Source organism: Aegilops tauschii, chromosome 6 (assembly GCF_002575655.3).
Source record: "Aegilops tauschii subsp. strangulata cultivar AL8/78 chromosome 6, Aet v6.0, whole genome shotgun sequence".
NCBI classification, from domain to species: domain Eukaryota; kingdom Viridiplantae; phylum Streptophyta; class Magnoliopsida; order Poales; family Poaceae; genus Aegilops; species Aegilops tauschii.
The window spans coordinates 313,718,986-313,736,397 of NC_053040.3; the positions used below are offsets into that span (position 1 = coordinate 313,718,986).

Below are 17,412 nucleotides of genomic sequence, written 5' to 3' on the forward strand. Positions count from 1 at the left end.
ACCAAGTGGCTTTTGTGGGTCTTTTATACGATTGTCACCATCTCTTACACATCACCACATAATGTCCAAGCCCCTGCAAAAATAACACAGAAATAAAAGCATCGATTTGGTATACGAATGGAGTTCGTATACCCGCCATTAGAACCCTATATTAGTAGGTCACCTTGTCGTCAACCCGCACTCAACAACCGATCGCCGACCAAGTCCGGGAAGGATAGCAGAGGAACCACCTTACTCAGCCCAAGAAGATGGGGGATTGAGGGGTGGTCGGCATGGGTGGGATAAATTCACAACGGCGCAACGTCGAAGAAGGGAAAACCCTAGTTTTTTTGGTATGAGAAATTAAAACAGATGGGTATGGATATAAGTGTGTCAACGCTGCTGGTTTGAATAAGGACCTCAATATTGCGCTGATGTTCCATCACGGAAGTCCCTCAAGCGAATTATCGTTCTCTACAAAAGGTCATTCGAGCGAATGCCGCCATTTGGGAGTGTTCTCTCAAAAGACCACTCCAAGCGAATGCTCGAGAATTGTCATGCTAAAACAGCTTTGGCATGCTATTGTATAAAGATTTGGCATATTTTAAAGAATTTTTTTCATCTAGCAGAAAATTTGTCAGAAAAAATTGTTATACCGCACCGGAGTAATTGCTATGCATTTTCAAGCATTTGCCATGATGCAATATGGAGAATTGCCAACCTAAAAAAGACAACTTGTTTAGGTTTGACATGCTTGCAAATGAAAATTGCCATGCCACATGAATAGGAATTCATGAAAATCGCCATACTAAAAAACATAATCTATCATTTCGGATGTGTTTGCTCACATTGTCATCCCGAGTGAATCGTCTAATATCGCCTGTTTATAACATTGTCAGAAATTTGTCATGCTGCACCAGAGTAATTGCTATGCGTTTTCAAGAATTTGTCATGATGCAATATGAAGAATTGCCAACCTAAAAAAAGACAACTTGTTCAGGTTTGACATGCTGGCAAATGAAAATTGCCATGCCACATCAACGGAAATTCATGAAAATTGCCATACTAAAAAAATAATTTATCATTTCGGATGTGTTTGCTCAGATTGTCATCCGAGCGAATCGTCTAATATCGTCGGTTCATAACATTGTCAGAGATTTGTCATGCTGCACCAGAGTAATTCCTATGTGTTTTCAAGAATTTGCCATGATGCAATATGGAGAATTGCCAACCTAAAAAAAAGATAACTTGTTCAGGTTTGACATACTGGCAAATGAAAATTGCCATGCCACATCAACGGGAATTCATAAAAATTGCCATACTAAAAAACAGAATTTATCATTTCGGATGTGTTTGCTCATATTGTCATCCCGAGCGAATCGTCTAGTATCACCGTTTCATAATTTGCTTAGAAGGGTGTGTGAGAGCGAACAGTGATTGCCATATGTCTCGCTTTGAGATTCGTACACGGAAATTGAACATGTCTCGCTTCAAAAAGCCTACTGAACTAACATCAGATTGTTAACATTTGAATTGATTAATATACTACTCCTTCTGTCCAAAGCTTGAAAAACGTTCTTATATTATGAGACGAAGGGAGTAGATCCGAGGCCTTTTCCTTTCAAGAAAAAGGAAGAAAGGAAAATAGTGAGATCTGAAAATTTACTCTTTCATCGTTGGTCATTACACTCGGTGGTTGTTCCTGAGCGAAAGGGGATCGGCGATAGGCGCAAGACGAGAACTCCCCACAAAAGACCATCAAATTCCCCACCCGCAACCCTTTGCTCGACTCAAAACCCTCGACAAGCGCTGTCGACCTCGCGCGGCCGCCGCAACAATGGCGTCCCTTTTCAAGGTATGGATCCCTCCGAACCCTAACCAGGCATCCGACCCCCGCTTACTCTCCGCTCACACGGCCCGCGCCTCTGCTCTTCCAGGACCCGAGCAAGCTGTCGGTGTACAGGGACCGGCGGTTCCCTGGGACGCAGGAGGAGTTTGAGGCGGCGCTGCTGGCGTCGCTGACGGTGTACGTGGGGAACATGTCCTTCTACACCACGGAGGAGCAGGCCTACGAGCTGTTCTCCCGCGCCGGCGAGATAAAGAAGATCATCATGGGCCTCGACAAGAACACCAAGACCCCCTGCGGCTTCTGCTTCGTACTGTGCGTGCTCTTTTCCTTGATGAGCCCCTTGCGTTTAATTTGTTCAATTGTTCTTGTGCTGGATCCGGTGATGTAGTATGTCAAAATTTTAGACCAAAGGCATTGACCTAATTTTGTTAGAAATTAAGGTTCAAATGTGGTTTTTTATGCAATTAGATGCTTGGAAGGTGGCCATCTAGTTCTGATTATGCATTGACTTAATTCGGTGGCAGTGTGCTGTTGTGACTGTGAGAGTTAATCATTGAATTGTGATACTAGAATGCCTGATGCAATTTCCGTGCTGCTGGGAATGCGAGAAACGTGCTAGAACAGGAACATATGCTGTCACACTGTAAATATGGCGTAGCTTGAACAGTTAAATGTTGTGTAGGTCTTGTGGAACACAGTTGCAGGTTTTGTAAGGGAGTAGCACCATATAGTGTATCCTTGGTTCTTCTAGAACTAGGCCTTATGGCTTCACAATGGCTTCCCTATCATATGCATTGTTCCAAATATCGCCCATTTAACTGCCGATATGGTCAGTTAACTGCTATTCGGACCCCTCCCGATGCGAGAACGTGTTACTCGAGCAATTAACTGGTAGGTCCAGTTAATTTGTCTGACAAGCCGATTTATCAGCTGTAAGGCCGAATTATCGGTCGGGCCAATTAACTGCTTGCCATTTTTTAGCCCAAAACCGGCCCCTTCCCTCCCTACTTTTCACAGCCACACATTAGGTAGGTCGCTCCCTTCCATTCCCGTTCGACTTGTTTCTGCTCCCGCTCGTGAAGGTTTAGGGCCTTCCAGATCGGCTGCAACATCATCAGAACATCAAACACTTATCCTTGTTGCTATGTAGCCTAGGATTGCATATTTAGACACTTCATACATTACATGTTGCTACATAGCCTAGGATATATAGATATGGCCCTAGTTAACCTCGCGATAAATGTGTTACATAAATTCAGTTAAATGGACGATTCGCTGATTAATCCCTACTCAGCCTCACCAGTAATATGGTACCAGTTACTGATATCCTGAACATTGGTCATATGTATCTCTTAAAAAGGAATCTGCTGCTTGGATATCGCTACACGATGCATGTTCTGTTCACCTGTGCACTATTATTTAGAATACGTTTTTGTCGTCGAGCGGGCTGGGATTGTCTTGGCTAAGTGGTGGTTAAGTGTGGCATCATGTATCTGAATCTGGTTAGATTGGTTAGTGGGTCAGTCAAGGTTGCCCCTATGGTAAGATCACAAACTGGGGTGAGTACATGGTTTGTTCTTTTTTTTTGAACCGGGCTGCACCCCTTTCCATTGCAAATGAACGGAAATACACTAGTTCCAGAGACAACAGGAGGAGGGAAAGAGGAGAGCGAGTTCGGGCATTATCAGGAAACCCACCACACTCGCTCGCCATTGAAACGAGTGCCGTGGGGCGAAAACCTGATAACACCAAATCACAGTTCGAACAAAAGCTACAGCCTATTACAAAAGCCCATCCAGCCAGGCTAGAGGGATGAAATCATTCTCCAAAGCCAGCTACATGGAGACCAAAACAGCATCAGCTATCCAAAGGAGCGTCCCACCACCGGAAGAAGGAAAGTAGCGATCTGACACCTTCTATTCGCTCTCGATCGGTCGGTGCATCGCGTTGCACATCTTCAGCAGATTCATTGTACCCGCCCTGATCATCTCTGCGCCTCCCTGCAGCTCCTTGGCTCCTCCTTCGCTTTGAAGACCTGTCCAATATATGAGAAAGGAGCACATGGAGAAAACAATCTCGAAAGGTGTTTTAATTTGTTTTTTCTCAAAGGTAGCTCGGTTACGAGCAAGCCATATAGCCCAACACGCGGCAGCCAGGCCTACGGTATAGTATTCCTCTCCGCCGGGGAGGAAAGTGTTGCACCAAGCATAATATTGCCAGTAGTTATTTGGGCACCTGTCTGTACCCAATGCCATCCCAATACAGCGCCACACCACATTAGCAACAGGGCAAGTAAAAAACAAGTGTTGGGATGTTTCAACATTATTACAAAAAGAGCAACTAGGGTTACCAGGCCATCTTCGCCTTTTCATGACCTGTCTAGTAAGGACAGCGTCCTGGGACAATTGCCACATGAATATTTTGATTTTGAGGGGGATTTTAGCTCTCCAGATCCATCTATAATGACACCCACTAAGGGTTTTTTCTAGCCATTTGTACATGGATTTGGTTGAGAACTTCCCATTGCTCGCAAGCCCCCAGGTCACTTTATCATCTTCCTGGGTCAACGGAATACTTGCAATGGTGTCTCTGATATCTTTCCACTGGTCCAGCATATCAGAGGAGAGTCTCCTACGGAAAAACGTATGTACATCAACATGGCCAAGTTTATCCACAGTACAGTCTTGATTGTTGCAAATATCAAACAGCAGGGGATATTGTTCTTGAAACGGGCTCCGATCTCCAATGGGATCTTTCCAGATCCTAGTGAGGTTCCCGGATTTGGTAGGCTGATCTAACTGTTGCCATATTTGGTTTTATGCGTTCCATGAATATTGAAAGTAATGGTAGGAACTGTGTGCTAGTGATCTCACGAACCACAATATGCCTTGTTCTGGGATAAATCGGTGCACAGGACTTGGGTAGGGCATTTCCTGATGTTTTGACTTTATATATACATGTAAGAGGTGTTTATCTGATAGTCATATATCACGTTCTTGTCTGCATCAATATATTTGAGTGCGTTTTGGTGGTCTTTAAAGTTTGGAAGATGGCTAATGTCTAGTTTGAGCCAATATTGGCTAACTGGCTACCCTGTCAGCCTGCAATGTTTATGACCTACTCTTTTTGTTCCTCCCTGTTCAGGTACTACTCCAGGGAAGATGCTGAAGATGCAGTAAAATATATTAGTGGCACAATGCTTGATGATCGCCCAATCCGTGTTGATTTTGATTGGGGCTTTGAAGAAGGCAGACAATGGGGCCGTGGAAGGAGTGGTGGACAAGTATTATTGCGATCTTACTCTTTATATTCAACAGATATATAGGCCTTGTACCCTACTTATACTGATATTGCTAACTCCTTTCATAGGTCCGAGATGAGTACCGCACGGATTATGATCCTGATATCCTTTGATACTAAAATTGCCACTTACTGCAGTGATGTGAGAGTGCTAGCATACTCAGAAACCTACCACGCTATCTAAAAATCAACAATTTGCCTGTGCATCTGGACACTGTTGGTTGCTTTTTAGATGCTTATTTATATTTTTCTTATAGGTTCACTCTTCATTTGGTATGCCTTTACATGTTTCTCTTTTTCTTGAATCTTCCTTAATGAATCTAACGAAGAGGTGGCTATGGCAAGATGGTTCAGAAAGAGCTAGAAGCACAAAGAGAATTAGTTGACTATGGTGTAGGTTTTCAAACGAATGCTCCACCGCAGTGTAAGTTTTGAACTTAGTTGTATTATGTGCTTTTAACAAAGTGTTGTATGCATTTATATTGCTTTTACATACCTTGTAATTTTGTGTCTCCATGTACCTTACTAAAAGCACTTATGTGTATTAGAACGGTAAATCCGTAATAGCATGTTAAGTGGTTGCTTGTGTACAGTAGGCTCGTCGATAGATTTGCAACTGGGAACTACTCCCTCCTTTCCCAAATATAAGCCTTTTTAGAGATTCCAATACAGACTACATACGGAGCAAAATGAGTGAATCTACACTCTAAAATATGTCTATGTACATCCATACGTAGACCGTATTGAAATATCTAAAAAGGCTTATATTTAGAAACAGAGAGAGTATTTGCCAGACAAACAGAAACAATACATCCATTGTTTAAATCTTCTAAATATAGTTTGATGAAATAAAAATGCCATGCCACCTCCTATCGTGAAGTTTGACTTCACAGTTAAAGTAGCTAGCTTCTGACAGAGCCCATGTTAGTGTTTGTCTACAGTAGCACTTCACCTTGCATATAGCTGCACTACACAGTCGGATATTTATTTCTATCTATGACCTGCTAATGGGAGGGAGTCCAGTTTCTTTCCATTCTTTAGGCATATGTAGTGTTATGCCGGCTTTAGATTTCAGTTATTACATGACACAAAAATGTGTAGGGTTGTACAACCATTCGTATGCCGTCAGATATGTGATTTTGCTGCATGTATTCATGTTTTTTTCAGTATTTGACTCCAGACAGGCTGAGCGTAACTATATTAACTACTCACCAAAAACATATGTACTTTCCATTTTAATATGCAGTTGATAGAGCTGACAGGAAGAGAGGATATGGCGACCGGAATGACAGAGGAGGTGCCACAGCTTTCATATATCCTTATATCCATGTTATACTTTTTGGAGGTAGAAAATAACACAATCTGCTGCTCTGTCAGATTACCAACGGAGACGGTCGGCACCAGATATGGCCAGGAGAGCAACTGACTCGGATTCTAAGAGAGATGCTAATCAAGAGCCTGTACTTACATCATCTACCTTCTCTTTCCCTCCACTTCACAGACATAAGACATTTATTGAGTATTCCATGGTTTCTTGTACAGGAAAAGAATCCCAGGTTTCGCGAGAAAGGTGATTCTGATGATGAAGATGACGACTACGATAAGAAACGCCGGCGCTGAACCCGAGAAGCAAATTGCTGCCATATTCAAATGCACAATAGTAGTATTATCTATCCGTTTGTATGCCATATGACTTGATTTTCCCTTGAGCCATTCACATTTTGCCTCCATTTTAGAATCAGTTCATCAACATAGTGCAGCCTTTGCATGACTTGCACCCCCTGAAACTCTTGCATGTGTATGCTGCTGATTAAGACTATTAAGTTCTAAGAATAGTGACCATTGGGTGCTGGCCACTGATTAGTTGAACCATGAATCTCCAGAAAGTTATGACCAGTCACAGTGAGATCATACGGTGGCCGAGAAGAACTATAGACCAACCAGACCTGATATTTAAGGAAACACCTATATCTCAGGTACCTAAATTTTTTTTTTGGCGTAAGTAAAAAATCTGAGACGTTGGATGCCAAATCGACAATTGGATGGTCGTTTTAACCTCAGCCTGTATTCTTCTCCCCCACAAACAGATCAGCGCTTGATCCTCAGCCCACCTGCCCCGACCACCTCCCGTGGCTGGAGGGTGTTGCCCCTCGCCGCCCTGTGCCCTCTCTCACTGCCATTGCCGCGACCATCTCTCTAAATTCTCCCAACCTCCTGTTCGGTCGGCAGTGCCCACACCTGTTAACTTGCTTCCTAGCCTCCGCCTCACAGCGCCGTCTTCGTCTCCGGTGAGGTCATGGCTTGGCCCATGGCTTGGCCTTGCCATGGCCGACGCTACGCTCCTCACGTCGTCCCCTCCTTTGTCCTCGTGCGATGCAGAAAAGTGCTCCTCACGTCGTCCCCTCTTTTGTCCTCGTGTGATGCAGAAAAGTGACTTTCAGGCACCTGATATTTTGCAAGAAGTTATGTGATGCGAGACCCGGGTATTGAATGTTTTTCTCCAAATTCTGATGTAGAAAGAGAAGGATGCCTGTAAGTCCCGAACGTTCGGGATTTGTCCATGGCAAATTGAATGTTATTTATGGCAATTTGTATATGTGAGGGATGACAAGTTTAGTTGGTAAGCATGACAATCCCGCTCAGTTTGGTTTTGCCAGGAAATTGCTGGGCTTCTCAACTAAAATTACCATCCTCGCGTCAATTAGAGTTGCCATAAAAAACGTTCAATTTGCCATGGGCAAATCTCGAACATTTTGGCTTTATCATTTCCAGAAGAGAAAGACCGAAAGACTATACTCCGTGGTCGTCAAACCATCGAATGCATAAAAAGTTTTGTCACCATGGCAGGTAGGTTTATGTGGTTTAAACTCGAATGCATAAAAAATTGCCACGTTTTACGAGAAAATTGCCATTCGATCATGATCAGATGGCTTTGAGGGCTTTCCATAGGACCTCCCTCCCAGAAAATGTTCCCCAGTTATCTTTTCCAAACAAAAAAACCTAGTACCTCCCAGAAAATGTTCCCCAGTGTCCCGTCTGTCCGATCGCGACTCCCCACCCAGCTATCCAAACAACCAACAGTTGATAATCGAGCTTAACGTCATAGGTGTAGACTATCAAAAAGGCCCGTGCGTTGCAACAGGAGAAAAAAATATCACACGCTCTTAATTTATAAAAGATGGTCTATAATCTGAGAATTTGTAGCTATGGCTCAAACAAAGATGGTCTTAACCTACAAAAGCGATGTTTAAGATTCTACAGGTGTTCTATTTCAACACGGCTTGCATGCAGATTTAATCCGTACAAAGAAACAAGCAAGTGATCATGCATTTATTCATGTCATGTTTGGGATGAGGTGTTTTTACGGGTGAGTAAAGAAAAACGACAAAAACAAATGATCTTGTGGTCCACATCGTCCAACAGGCCGACTCCATTTCAGGCGACGGAGGACGATGCGGCACTGCGGCTCGTCTTGATGTGGCCAGAACTCGCCGCCTACAGGGAGGAGCGGCTCAGCAAAGGTTGTGGTGCGCGTCGTCTAATAAGCCAATGGTGGCACGCCGGTAGGCTACTGGGTCGTTTGCTGATGTTGGCATCGCACCTACCGAGAAAAGGTAGAGGATCGTATCGCCGTTGGAGATGGTAAACGACGCGACAGGTTGATGGTTAGAGGCGAGGAAGCGTTGGTGTGGCGATTAACATTGCAGCCTAGATAGTATATTTTAAATTGTTATCAGGTAAAATAATATCATATTTAGATTCTATATATTTTTCTAATCAAATTTCATATATAACATATTATATTTGGAGTTACGGTTTAGAAGATATGAGTATTTAAAAAAACATTTGATATGTACTGCGGGTTTAATGTCAAAAACATTAAGGGGTTTTTCATAAAATAGCATGACGGAATAAGAATACCTATTTTTTTTATTAATAGTATAGAAGCCCATCTCAGGGTCTAAACGCCAGACACAAAAGACCTTCTCACGGTCTGAGAGCCGTGATAAGAAAACAACAACACTCACATCTCCTTATTAAACAAAATGTCTAGCCAGCATGACTGGGACACACCCGCAAAAAAAAAAAGGCATGACTGGGACACGTCCAGGAACAACACAACTAATGGACAGTGAGAGATCTCGAGTCATCTATCAACCGCACAACATATACAACAGTCAGGAGAGCAACTTGGCACGGGTGGCTGGATCTTCCTTGTCTTCCACCAAAATCATGAAAACATAACCGAGGCACCACAACACAATATACTGGAAGGGAACCCAGCACAGCAGCGCCACGAGGCTCAGGATGCTCCCCACATACTGCGGGTCCTTGATGTAGCCAAAGGGGAACTCCGTCACCCACGGGATCTTCTTCCCGAACCGGACGCCATAGTAGGTACCCGACTCGCCCAGCAGCTGGTACACCCTGAAGGAAAACCACATGTCTCAGAAGTGGGTTCAGACAACGACGGTGTACTTCTCTTGCTTTTTACATGTGATGGAACTAACAAATTTGGCTGACAAATGTACTCCCTCCGTTCCTAAATATAAGTCTTTTTAGAGATTTCCCTAGGGACTACATACGGATGTATATAGATATATTTTAGAGTGTAGATTCATGCATTTTGCTCCGTATGTAGTCCATATTGGAATCTCTAAATTGACTTATATTTAGGAATGGAGGGAGTAGAATGTAGTGTCTATCAAAACAGTCATGTACAAATTGGTTATTCACTTATTTGCTGCCCATTGCTTCAATGATATGTGATACGGAAGTCACATGTACGACAGTAGAGAGGATGCGATGATAGTCCACAAAAAAAAACGGAACACCAACAGATTTTGGAGCCTGACTGCCTCAAGGCCTCACAATGCAGAGTGATATTAAGTGTTGCCAGAATTTACAAAGCATAGAAATGAATGGGCATCACCACTTTAGCACAGTCATAAAATAGTAGTCATGTACCTGTAGCATATTAATGTATTCTTTACTAAGGCAGCAATGTCTACAATTTCCAGGGGACTGGTTTCACATGTAAAAATCACACCATCATAGATTACCATGATTGTTACCAGGAGTGGCCATTAACTTCTAAACTGGAAACACATACTTCTAACTTTTCCAAGAGCATGCAAAGACCTAACTTGCTGACATCGCTTACAACAACTACCCCATTGTCTTATACTCCCTCCGTCCGGAAATATTTGTCCTAGAAATGGATAAAATGGATGTATCTATAACTAAAATAAGTCTAGATACAACCATTTCTAAGACAAGTATTTCCGGACGGAGGGAGTAGCTAATATTTTTTTGGTGAACTATCATGCTTAGTGATCAAAGACCCCACCACATTTGCAAGGGTTTCCAAGCTCATAAAACATCCAAGGTTACAACAAGAACAAGAGCATGATAATTAAGCTTGAGTGCCTGGCCCATTACTGAGAACGGGAAGAAAGATAATCCAATAGATGTGTTGGTGGATACCAAAAAATAAATGATGTCATCTAACATACCAACCTATGATATACTATGATATCGTGCATCCCACTATGACCAACCTTAAAGCACTACTGTTTTTACTCATAATTAAAGTACCATGAGTTCACATTTGTCAACACAAGATGAAATTCCAGTCCATTTCTTCACATTAGCTAAATAGCACAAATTTCCTGATTAATACACCATCCACGTCAAGAGTCATATACTCCCTCCGTCCCATAATATAAGAGCGTTTTGGACTGGACACTAGTGTAAAAAATGCTCTTATATTATGGGACGGAGGGAGTAGAACACACAGTCCAGTCTGTCATCCCAAGAGGACTATCTGTTTTCTTTCTGAACCACGAACTCTATGACGGCATATTAAGCTCCAACAGGTTTGCAATTTAGTAAGGGAAACAAAAACGATGAGTAGCTTCTAGCAAAAGACAGACATGGAAAACCTAGAAGCTAATCTAAAGGCGAAGGAGGCTGGTGCTTACTTGAAGTTGAGGTACTGGCCGAAGGCGAGGAGGGGGAGGGCGCAGAGAGGAGGGGGCCAGGAGAAGGAGGCGACGGAGGCGAGGGCGAGGAGCTGGAGCGCCTTGAGGACGTGGGAGACCTGCGCCATGCGGCGGCACGGGTCGGCGCCCCGGCCGCACAGGTCCACCCACCGCTGCGGGCGCGTCCACAGCGCCCAGTAGAACGGGAACGGCAGCAGCACGCCGACGCCCGCCGCCAAGGCCGCCGCCATCTCGGGCGCCGGTGGCCTAGCCTAGGATTTGCGCGGTTTCGATTTTAGCACGGAGAGACTGAGAGAGAGCAGGCGAAATGTTGGACGGTTTGCCCCACACGGGACTGAACTTTTGATAAGGCGCTTGGCGATGAGGTGCACGGCTGAGAATTTGACGTGCGCTTCCTCTTTCTTGCTCAAATTTCCGAATTCTGATGCTAACCATTTCACCGAGTGCATTACAGTTTATACGAGATAAAGTAACGATCATACGCTGCAGCAATAGAGTTGCTCTCCATTTACAAAAAGATTAGAAAGCGAGATAAGCCACAGATCTAGTTGTCTGGTTTTTGGATCTTCAACAAATCAAACACAATTTACCTCGTATATATATAACATTTGTTGTTGCTTGACCCAACAATAATTCCTAACCATGATAATGACCGTACCACGAGGATACAGAAACTTTTGACACAATTATCAACACTTCCATGTCAAGAGCAGGAAGAGAGAACCGGCACATTTGAGGAGCAGAATATCTAACTCTATCATGTGGCACACTCCAGAAAAAACATCAAAACTTCTGGAATTTCTTGTTTCCAAATTAGAAACCGAGCCCAATTACTCGGCATCGGCATCATCAAAACCATCGTCTTCACCGTCGTCGAACGCTTGAGGCCCTACACTGTCTTCACCTATTGTAGTATCGTCATCTCCAGACTTTTCAGGGCCTGGTCCTGCAGACACCTTGACCATCGCCGGACGTAGTAATCTCTCGCCAAGCTTGAAACCCTTGCGGAATTCCTGGAGGACGACCCCATCTTCATATTCCACCGATTCTTCTCGCATAATAGCCTCATGAAGCTGAAACACAAGGTGCAAAAAGGAACCCTTGTTAAATGCAGTTAAACCTTTATCAAATCCCAGAATTAAAGATCAAAAGTTTATGAGAGATTCAATTCTTTCTATGACAATCAGTAGCATTTCCATGTTACTATGATATTATCCAAAAACATGGGAGGATGCTATGTAAGATTGCTCTAGGGAAAACGTAAACTTCACATAAAGCTATTTATTCTACCAACAAATGACATTAACCATTTGCCTCTGCTCAGAACTGGATGTTTGATCATGAATGCACTTGACACCAGTCCAGGCAAGGCAAAAAAAAATTCAGATGTACTGTGATAATCCTAAAATGCAGTTAAAAAAATATGCAGTTCAAAATATCATTTCTTGCTAGTGCTGATTACCATAGGATCAAAAGGTTTGCCAACAGTTTCCACATCTTCAACACCCAGTGAATTCAGAATTTCGACAAGTTGCTTATAAATGCTCTGGTAGCTGTCATTTATTTTAGCTTCACGCTCTGTTTCCACCTTTATCTGTGTTTTTGCCCTTTCAAAGTTGTCAAGAACAGGCAACAAGCTCTCAACAACTTCTCCTTGCACATTTGTCATCAAAGAAAGCTTCTCTCTTTCTGTCCTCTTCCTGTAGTTATCAAAGTCAGCACCAATCCGCAAGATACGATCTCTCTCAGTTGTCAATTCTGCATCTAAAGCGGTGATTTTGCTCATTAGAGAATTTTTCTCATCCTCAATAGAAAGTAGAAAGGATTCTATCTCCGCAACTTTTGCTTCATCATTGTTCATTAAAGCTTCTTTGTATGATTGCAATGCTGTGATGAGAACAGAGAGAGTCTCTTCTGTGCCCGCAGAAGCATCATCGGCAAGAGTGTCCCCAGTAACTTCAGTTTCTGTATCCTCCTGTGACATACGAAAATTACAGCGCAAATATTTAACCATTCCTGTATACAAATTGAAATTGTGCAAGGCTATTATTCTAACGACACATTCCTTAGAATTTAATGAAAATGAAACAAGATACTGCTACCCAATGACATTTCATAGTAGTTAGCATTACATATTTGTAGATAGCTTTTCAGTGGACAGCAATTTCCAACCTCAATATTGGCAAAACAGTACCTTATATCCTTGTGCTATCATATAATCTGCAGACCCTCATGCTATAAAGTATAACAGAAGCTCATACTAAATTTGAATGTTCAATTAAACTAATGTACTACGAGTTACAGAAATCACACTTATTACTGTTTTAAATCTAGAATTAAACCATTGCTCCGTAACGGAAAAAAACAAGCCTATGCAATAACATAATCAATTAATTGTTCTAAACCTAGAATCCAGACCTGGACTAAGAAACGATAGAGGACTTTCAAATAAATACTATGAGCCTATGCTCTAGAATAACTAATTGCATACAATTAGGGACCAAATGTAGGAAGAAACAACAATAGCATCTTCCCACATAAGCACAGGCTCACATGGATGCAGTTGGCAGGGGCTAAGATGAATATATAATAAAACTGGAGTTAGAGAACTAACACCCTGTACTGCAGGAAATTCCATCATAGCTATAGCTCAATGATGTGTACAAACGATAAATAGTTCGACTGCTTTCACTTTTTACATTAGTTGAAGTTTTGCCTTTACAGCATAAGCCATACACAAACAGTTCCTTCAAACCTTCATACTACTACACAGTGATCACTAAGTAAAACTTAAATTTACTAGACCATTTGTGTAGCTCACAAGGTTGTACTGAGAAAATGAACAAGCTTATATTGAATATATGAACTATGATCATCCAATATAAGTCAAAGCAACACATGGAATCAGCTGTTTAACTAATCAAAATAACTGAAAAGCAGATGTTACATCCAACGACTCACAGTTTCACAAAGATACATAGTACATCCAAATCTATTCATTTATCATAAGATTAGAGCTTAAACTGAATATGCTCTCGACACACTACTACTGCCCCGTCCCATAATGACGTCTTACATTATGGGATGGAGGGAGTAGATAATAACCGCAAAAAGCTGTCCGACAGATGTTAATGCAAGCATGGTCATACCGACCCTTCGTATGCAAACTTGTGTGCGCCATGCATATACACAATTTAAGGCCCGCAATCTAATTTTTCATCAGAGACGTACGACATTGTAACTCTGATAGCACATCTTCATAACTAGACGCTTATCCATCGAAAATCATGCAGGAGAACCCAAAATTTACGGAAGCTACAAACAGAGCGCCCCAGGGATGGGGACGAGGATGCGACCCCTCACCTGCGTCGCCGTCTGCGCAGACTCGTCGGCCTCGGTAGCCCCCAATCGCCGCAGCCGGCTCGCGACGTGGCCCGGAGCGCGCCGGGTCGTAAGCAACTGGGCGCGGAGCGACCGCACCGGCGGCCGGCGGGAGCAGGCGAGGGACGCAGCGCACGGCCGGCGCGGGGACTCGCGGGCAGGCGAAGGGCGGGGCGCAAGGGCGGCCGCCGTGCGGAGGAGAGCAGCCATGCGGGCGGGGATAAAGGGAGAGACGCAGAGTGCTTGCTGCTACCGGATGCGGGAGGGGAGAAGAGAAGAGAAGACGGCACGAGATAACTTGGGGGGCGGGTGGGCGGATGGATCGAAAAGGCCAGACGGGTTCTTGTGTTTTCTGGAAGCAGGTTCTTTGCGTAGTACTACTGTGTAGGCTCGTCCGTCTGTAACTCTGTATCGGGTATTTGATTCTTTGCTTTGAAATCAGACAGATCAATCAAAAAACAGATGGCTAGTGACAAGGAACCCTAACCGCTGCCACCGTCGCCAAGAGAGCCCACCCTTCCGGCAAGGCTCCCTCCGCCAGCGACCTCTTGGTCGTCGGTGGTGATTGATCGTCGGTGATGAGGGGGGTCGCCGGATCCCGCGCATGCGGATCATTTTAGCTTTAGGTTCTAGGCCCCTAGTAGCTTAGGTTTTTGAATTGTCCGATGTCTTGGCTTCGGCGGCGGTGACGACAATGCTGAATAAAGAAGCTCCGGATTCTTCTCCGACGATGCGATCGTCTCTATGTCGCTGATGGATTTGGGAACCAGTCCGTTCAAGCAGGGATGCCGTGACGGTGGCGGCATCTTTGTGGTGGACATGTATCCTCGAGACGCGTCATTGCAACGACGTCTGCTCCCACGCCGACACGGAGAATGGGAGGTAGTCCAGGAGCAGATGCAGATTATGGTGTGCATCGACGACATCTGAAAGACGAAACGTGTGTTGGGTTCGTGGTTGATGGATGACAAGCATGGTTTCCTCCTCCGGCGTCTTAGTCGTGGTGGTGTGCCAGATCTGAGTTCGATGGCATGTCCCGGGTGTTGCCCTAGTCTGATTCGTTCAACGGCAATGTCTTTACTTTTGGTAAGAGCATCTACAGCCGGACTTTGCAAATCCGCCCCCTCAAACGCCCACGGACGCGCCCGGGCACGTCTGCGGGCACTGACCGGGCACCCCTCAAATAATGTAATCCACATCCGGACATCTCAATTATTATATCTCAAATCCATACAAACTGATGCAACTACGTCGATGCATACACATCGTCCGGCTACTCCATCATAACTAACTAAACATGCCATCGGACTACCAAAATTTGGCATGTTTGGCTATGGTGGAGTTCATCCACGGCTGCCCTTGCCCTTCTCCGCGCCCTTGCCGTCCTTCTCGCGGAAGTACGGGTCAAAGATGCAGTACGGATCGAGCTGGATCTGCTCGTCGCCGGAGTTGTCATCGCCGTCACCGTCCGCCTTCTCCTCCTTCGGTGGCAGTCCGACCATGGCACAGACAGCCCGATTCTGCTCTCGGGCGAGGGCGCGCATGTTCCTTCGCTGCCGTTTCTTCACAATGCGGGCGCGGATGGCTTCCTCCTCTGCGTCCGCCCGCGCCGCCGCATCAGCCTCCTCGGCCGCGATACGGGCCTCGGTGGCCCTTATCTTCTCCTTCCCACTATAGGTCACTCGATCCCGGTGGGACTCATAGTCTGCCTGACCGGTGATGGGGAAGGAGAGGTGTTTCGGCTGCCGGGACCTCGAGGATCCAGCCCCAGAGGACCCGAGCGCCCGGTGAGCTGACGCTATATACGGAGTCGCGGCGGACAGATCCGTCCGTCGGCCTGGCGTTGTCCTCCCGGGAGCGGCGGAGTGCAATGCGGACTACCATTGCCTCCTCCAACCCGCACGAGATGACACCCCAGTCGACGGATCCAGACTGGTCGAAGTCCGATCCGCTGTCTGCCATGCTGGAGAAGGCCGGAAACCGCCGGAGGTGAGCTTGGGTGGCGGAGGGAAGTGGGGGAAGTGGAGTGAGGTGGCTAGGGTTTGCTTCGGCGAGAAAATGGGGACGAATATAGGTGGGGTCGGGTGGGCCAGGATGGGCGGGGTTCGATGCGGGCGTGCACGGGCATATCCGCCCCATATTTAGGCTGGATATGAGGGGTGTCGGTCAACCCGAGCGTTTGAGGCCCGTTTGAGGCGTCCGTCCGGGTTGAAAAATCGTGACCAGTCAGTGACCGGGCGGGTCGCTCGGGCATTTGACGAGGGTTTGGGGCGCCCGGATGTAGATGCTCTAAGCCACCTTGGAGTTCCGCAAAGCTGCATATCAGCGATTAAGTCGCTTCAGACCACGAATTTAGTGTAGTTGTAGTGTATGATTTTAGTGTAGTTGAAGTGTACGTTTAATTACATTGTAAATTGTAGGTTTTGTAGGTACTCATTAATATGTCCAATTTTTACTAACTTGTTAGTTATATATGGACCGTCACAGATGGCTCTAAAATTTCGCGGTGTTCGACCGAAGGGGAATAACTACTATGCCACCATTAGGAAGGACAATGTCGTCCACGAGTTTGGCCACTGGGACACCCCGGAGTTAGTGGCGTGCGCCTATGATGCCATGGCGGTAGAGTTCTATCATGATGGGGCGGTTCTGAACTTCCCTGAGTGTCATGAGTACGCGAAGTTCCTCGTGCCGGTGGGCATGAGGATATGCAGTAGGGCTGAGGAGAAGGAGAACAAACAGATCGAGATGTAGTTCTTCGACCCATTGGTGAGCGAGCTTGCGAGAGATGAGAAACTCATGGAGACCAACAAGATGATGTTACTTCAGTACGCACCCAGGAAGAGCACGGAGGAGGATCCCATAGACTGGGATGCCTTGGAGCATCAAGAGGAGGGT

General features: G+C 45.1%; 3 protein-coding genes across 3 annotated transcripts; 1 reads left to right on the forward strand and 2 right to left on the reverse strand.

Annotated features, from left to right (window-relative positions):
• Positions 1 to 1,649: 1,649 nt before the first annotated feature.
• LOC109736194 (nuclear cap-binding protein subunit 2) lies at positions 1,650 to 6,997 on the forward strand. Its single transcript, XM_020295408.4, has 8 exons — positions 1,650 to 1,834; positions 1,917 to 2,140; positions 4,973 to 5,111; positions 5,198 to 5,231; positions 5,454 to 5,552; positions 6,375 to 6,425; positions 6,506 to 6,588; positions 6,671 to 6,997. Exons 1-8 carry the CDS (start codon positions 1,817 to 1,819, stop codon positions 6,746 to 6,748), a joined length of 726 nt encoding a protein of 241 aa, XP_020150997.1. The 5' UTR covers positions 1,650 to 1,816; the 3' UTR covers positions 6,749 to 6,997.
• Positions 6,998 to 9,037: 2,040 nt separating this feature from the next.
• On the reverse strand, positions 9,038 to 11,484 carry LOC109736193 (phosphatidyl-N-methylethanolamine N-methyltransferase). The gene is made up of 2 exons (XM_020295407.3): positions 11,113 to 11,484; positions 9,038 to 9,556 (listed from the first exon to the last, which is right to left on the reverse strand). The coding sequence occupies exons 1-2, from the start codon at positions 11,361 to 11,363 to the stop codon at positions 9,307 to 9,309; spliced, it is 501 nt and encodes a 166-aa protein (XP_020150996.1). The 5' UTR covers positions 11,364 to 11,484; the 3' UTR covers positions 9,038 to 9,306.
• Positions 11,485 to 11,708: 224 nt separating this feature from the next.
• LOC109736192 (uncharacterized) lies at positions 11,709 to 14,862 on the reverse strand. The gene is made up of 3 exons (XM_020295406.4): positions 14,497 to 14,862; positions 12,596 to 13,108; positions 11,709 to 12,206 (listed from the first exon to the last, which is right to left on the reverse strand). Exons 1-3 carry the CDS (start codon positions 14,722 to 14,724, stop codon positions 11,964 to 11,966), a joined length of 984 nt encoding a protein of 327 aa, XP_020150995.1. The 5' UTR covers positions 14,725 to 14,862; the 3' UTR covers positions 11,709 to 11,963.
• Positions 14,863 to 17,412: the final 2,550 nt, after the last annotated feature.

Excerpts from the sequence above, each read along its gene's own strand:
- LOC109736194 (XM_020295408.4), top strand. Across the intron at positions 5,112-5,197 it reads GTGGAAGGAGTGGTGGACAA|GTCCGAGATGAGTACCGCAC; the intron begins GTATTATTGCGA and ends CTCCTTTCATAG. Across the intron at positions 6,589-6,670 it reads GAGATGCTAATCAAGAGCCT|GAAAAGAATCCCAGGTTTCG; the intron begins GTACTTACATCA and ends TTTCTTGTACAG.
- LOC109736193 (XM_020295407.3), bottom strand. The coding sequence starts at position 11,363 with ATGGCGGCGGCCTTGGCGGCGGGCGTCGGCGTGCTGCTGCCGTTCCCG. Across the intron at positions 9,557-11,112 it reads GGCCAGTACCTCAACTTCAA|GGTGTACCAGCTGCTGGGCG; the intron begins GTAAGCACCAGC and ends GTTTTCCTTCAG.
- LOC109736192 (XM_020295406.4), bottom strand. The coding sequence starts at position 14,724 with ATGGCTGCTCTCCTCCGCACGGCGGCCGCCCTTGCGCCCCGCCCTTCG. Across the intron at positions 13,109-14,496 it reads CTGCGCAGACGGCGACGCAG|GAGGATACAGAAACTGAAGT; the intron begins GTGAGGGGTCGC and ends CGTATGTCACAG. Across the intron at positions 12,207-12,595 it reads GCAAACCTTTTGATCCTATG|CTTCATGAGGCTATTATGCG; the intron begins GTAATCAGCACT and ends CTTGTGTTTCAG.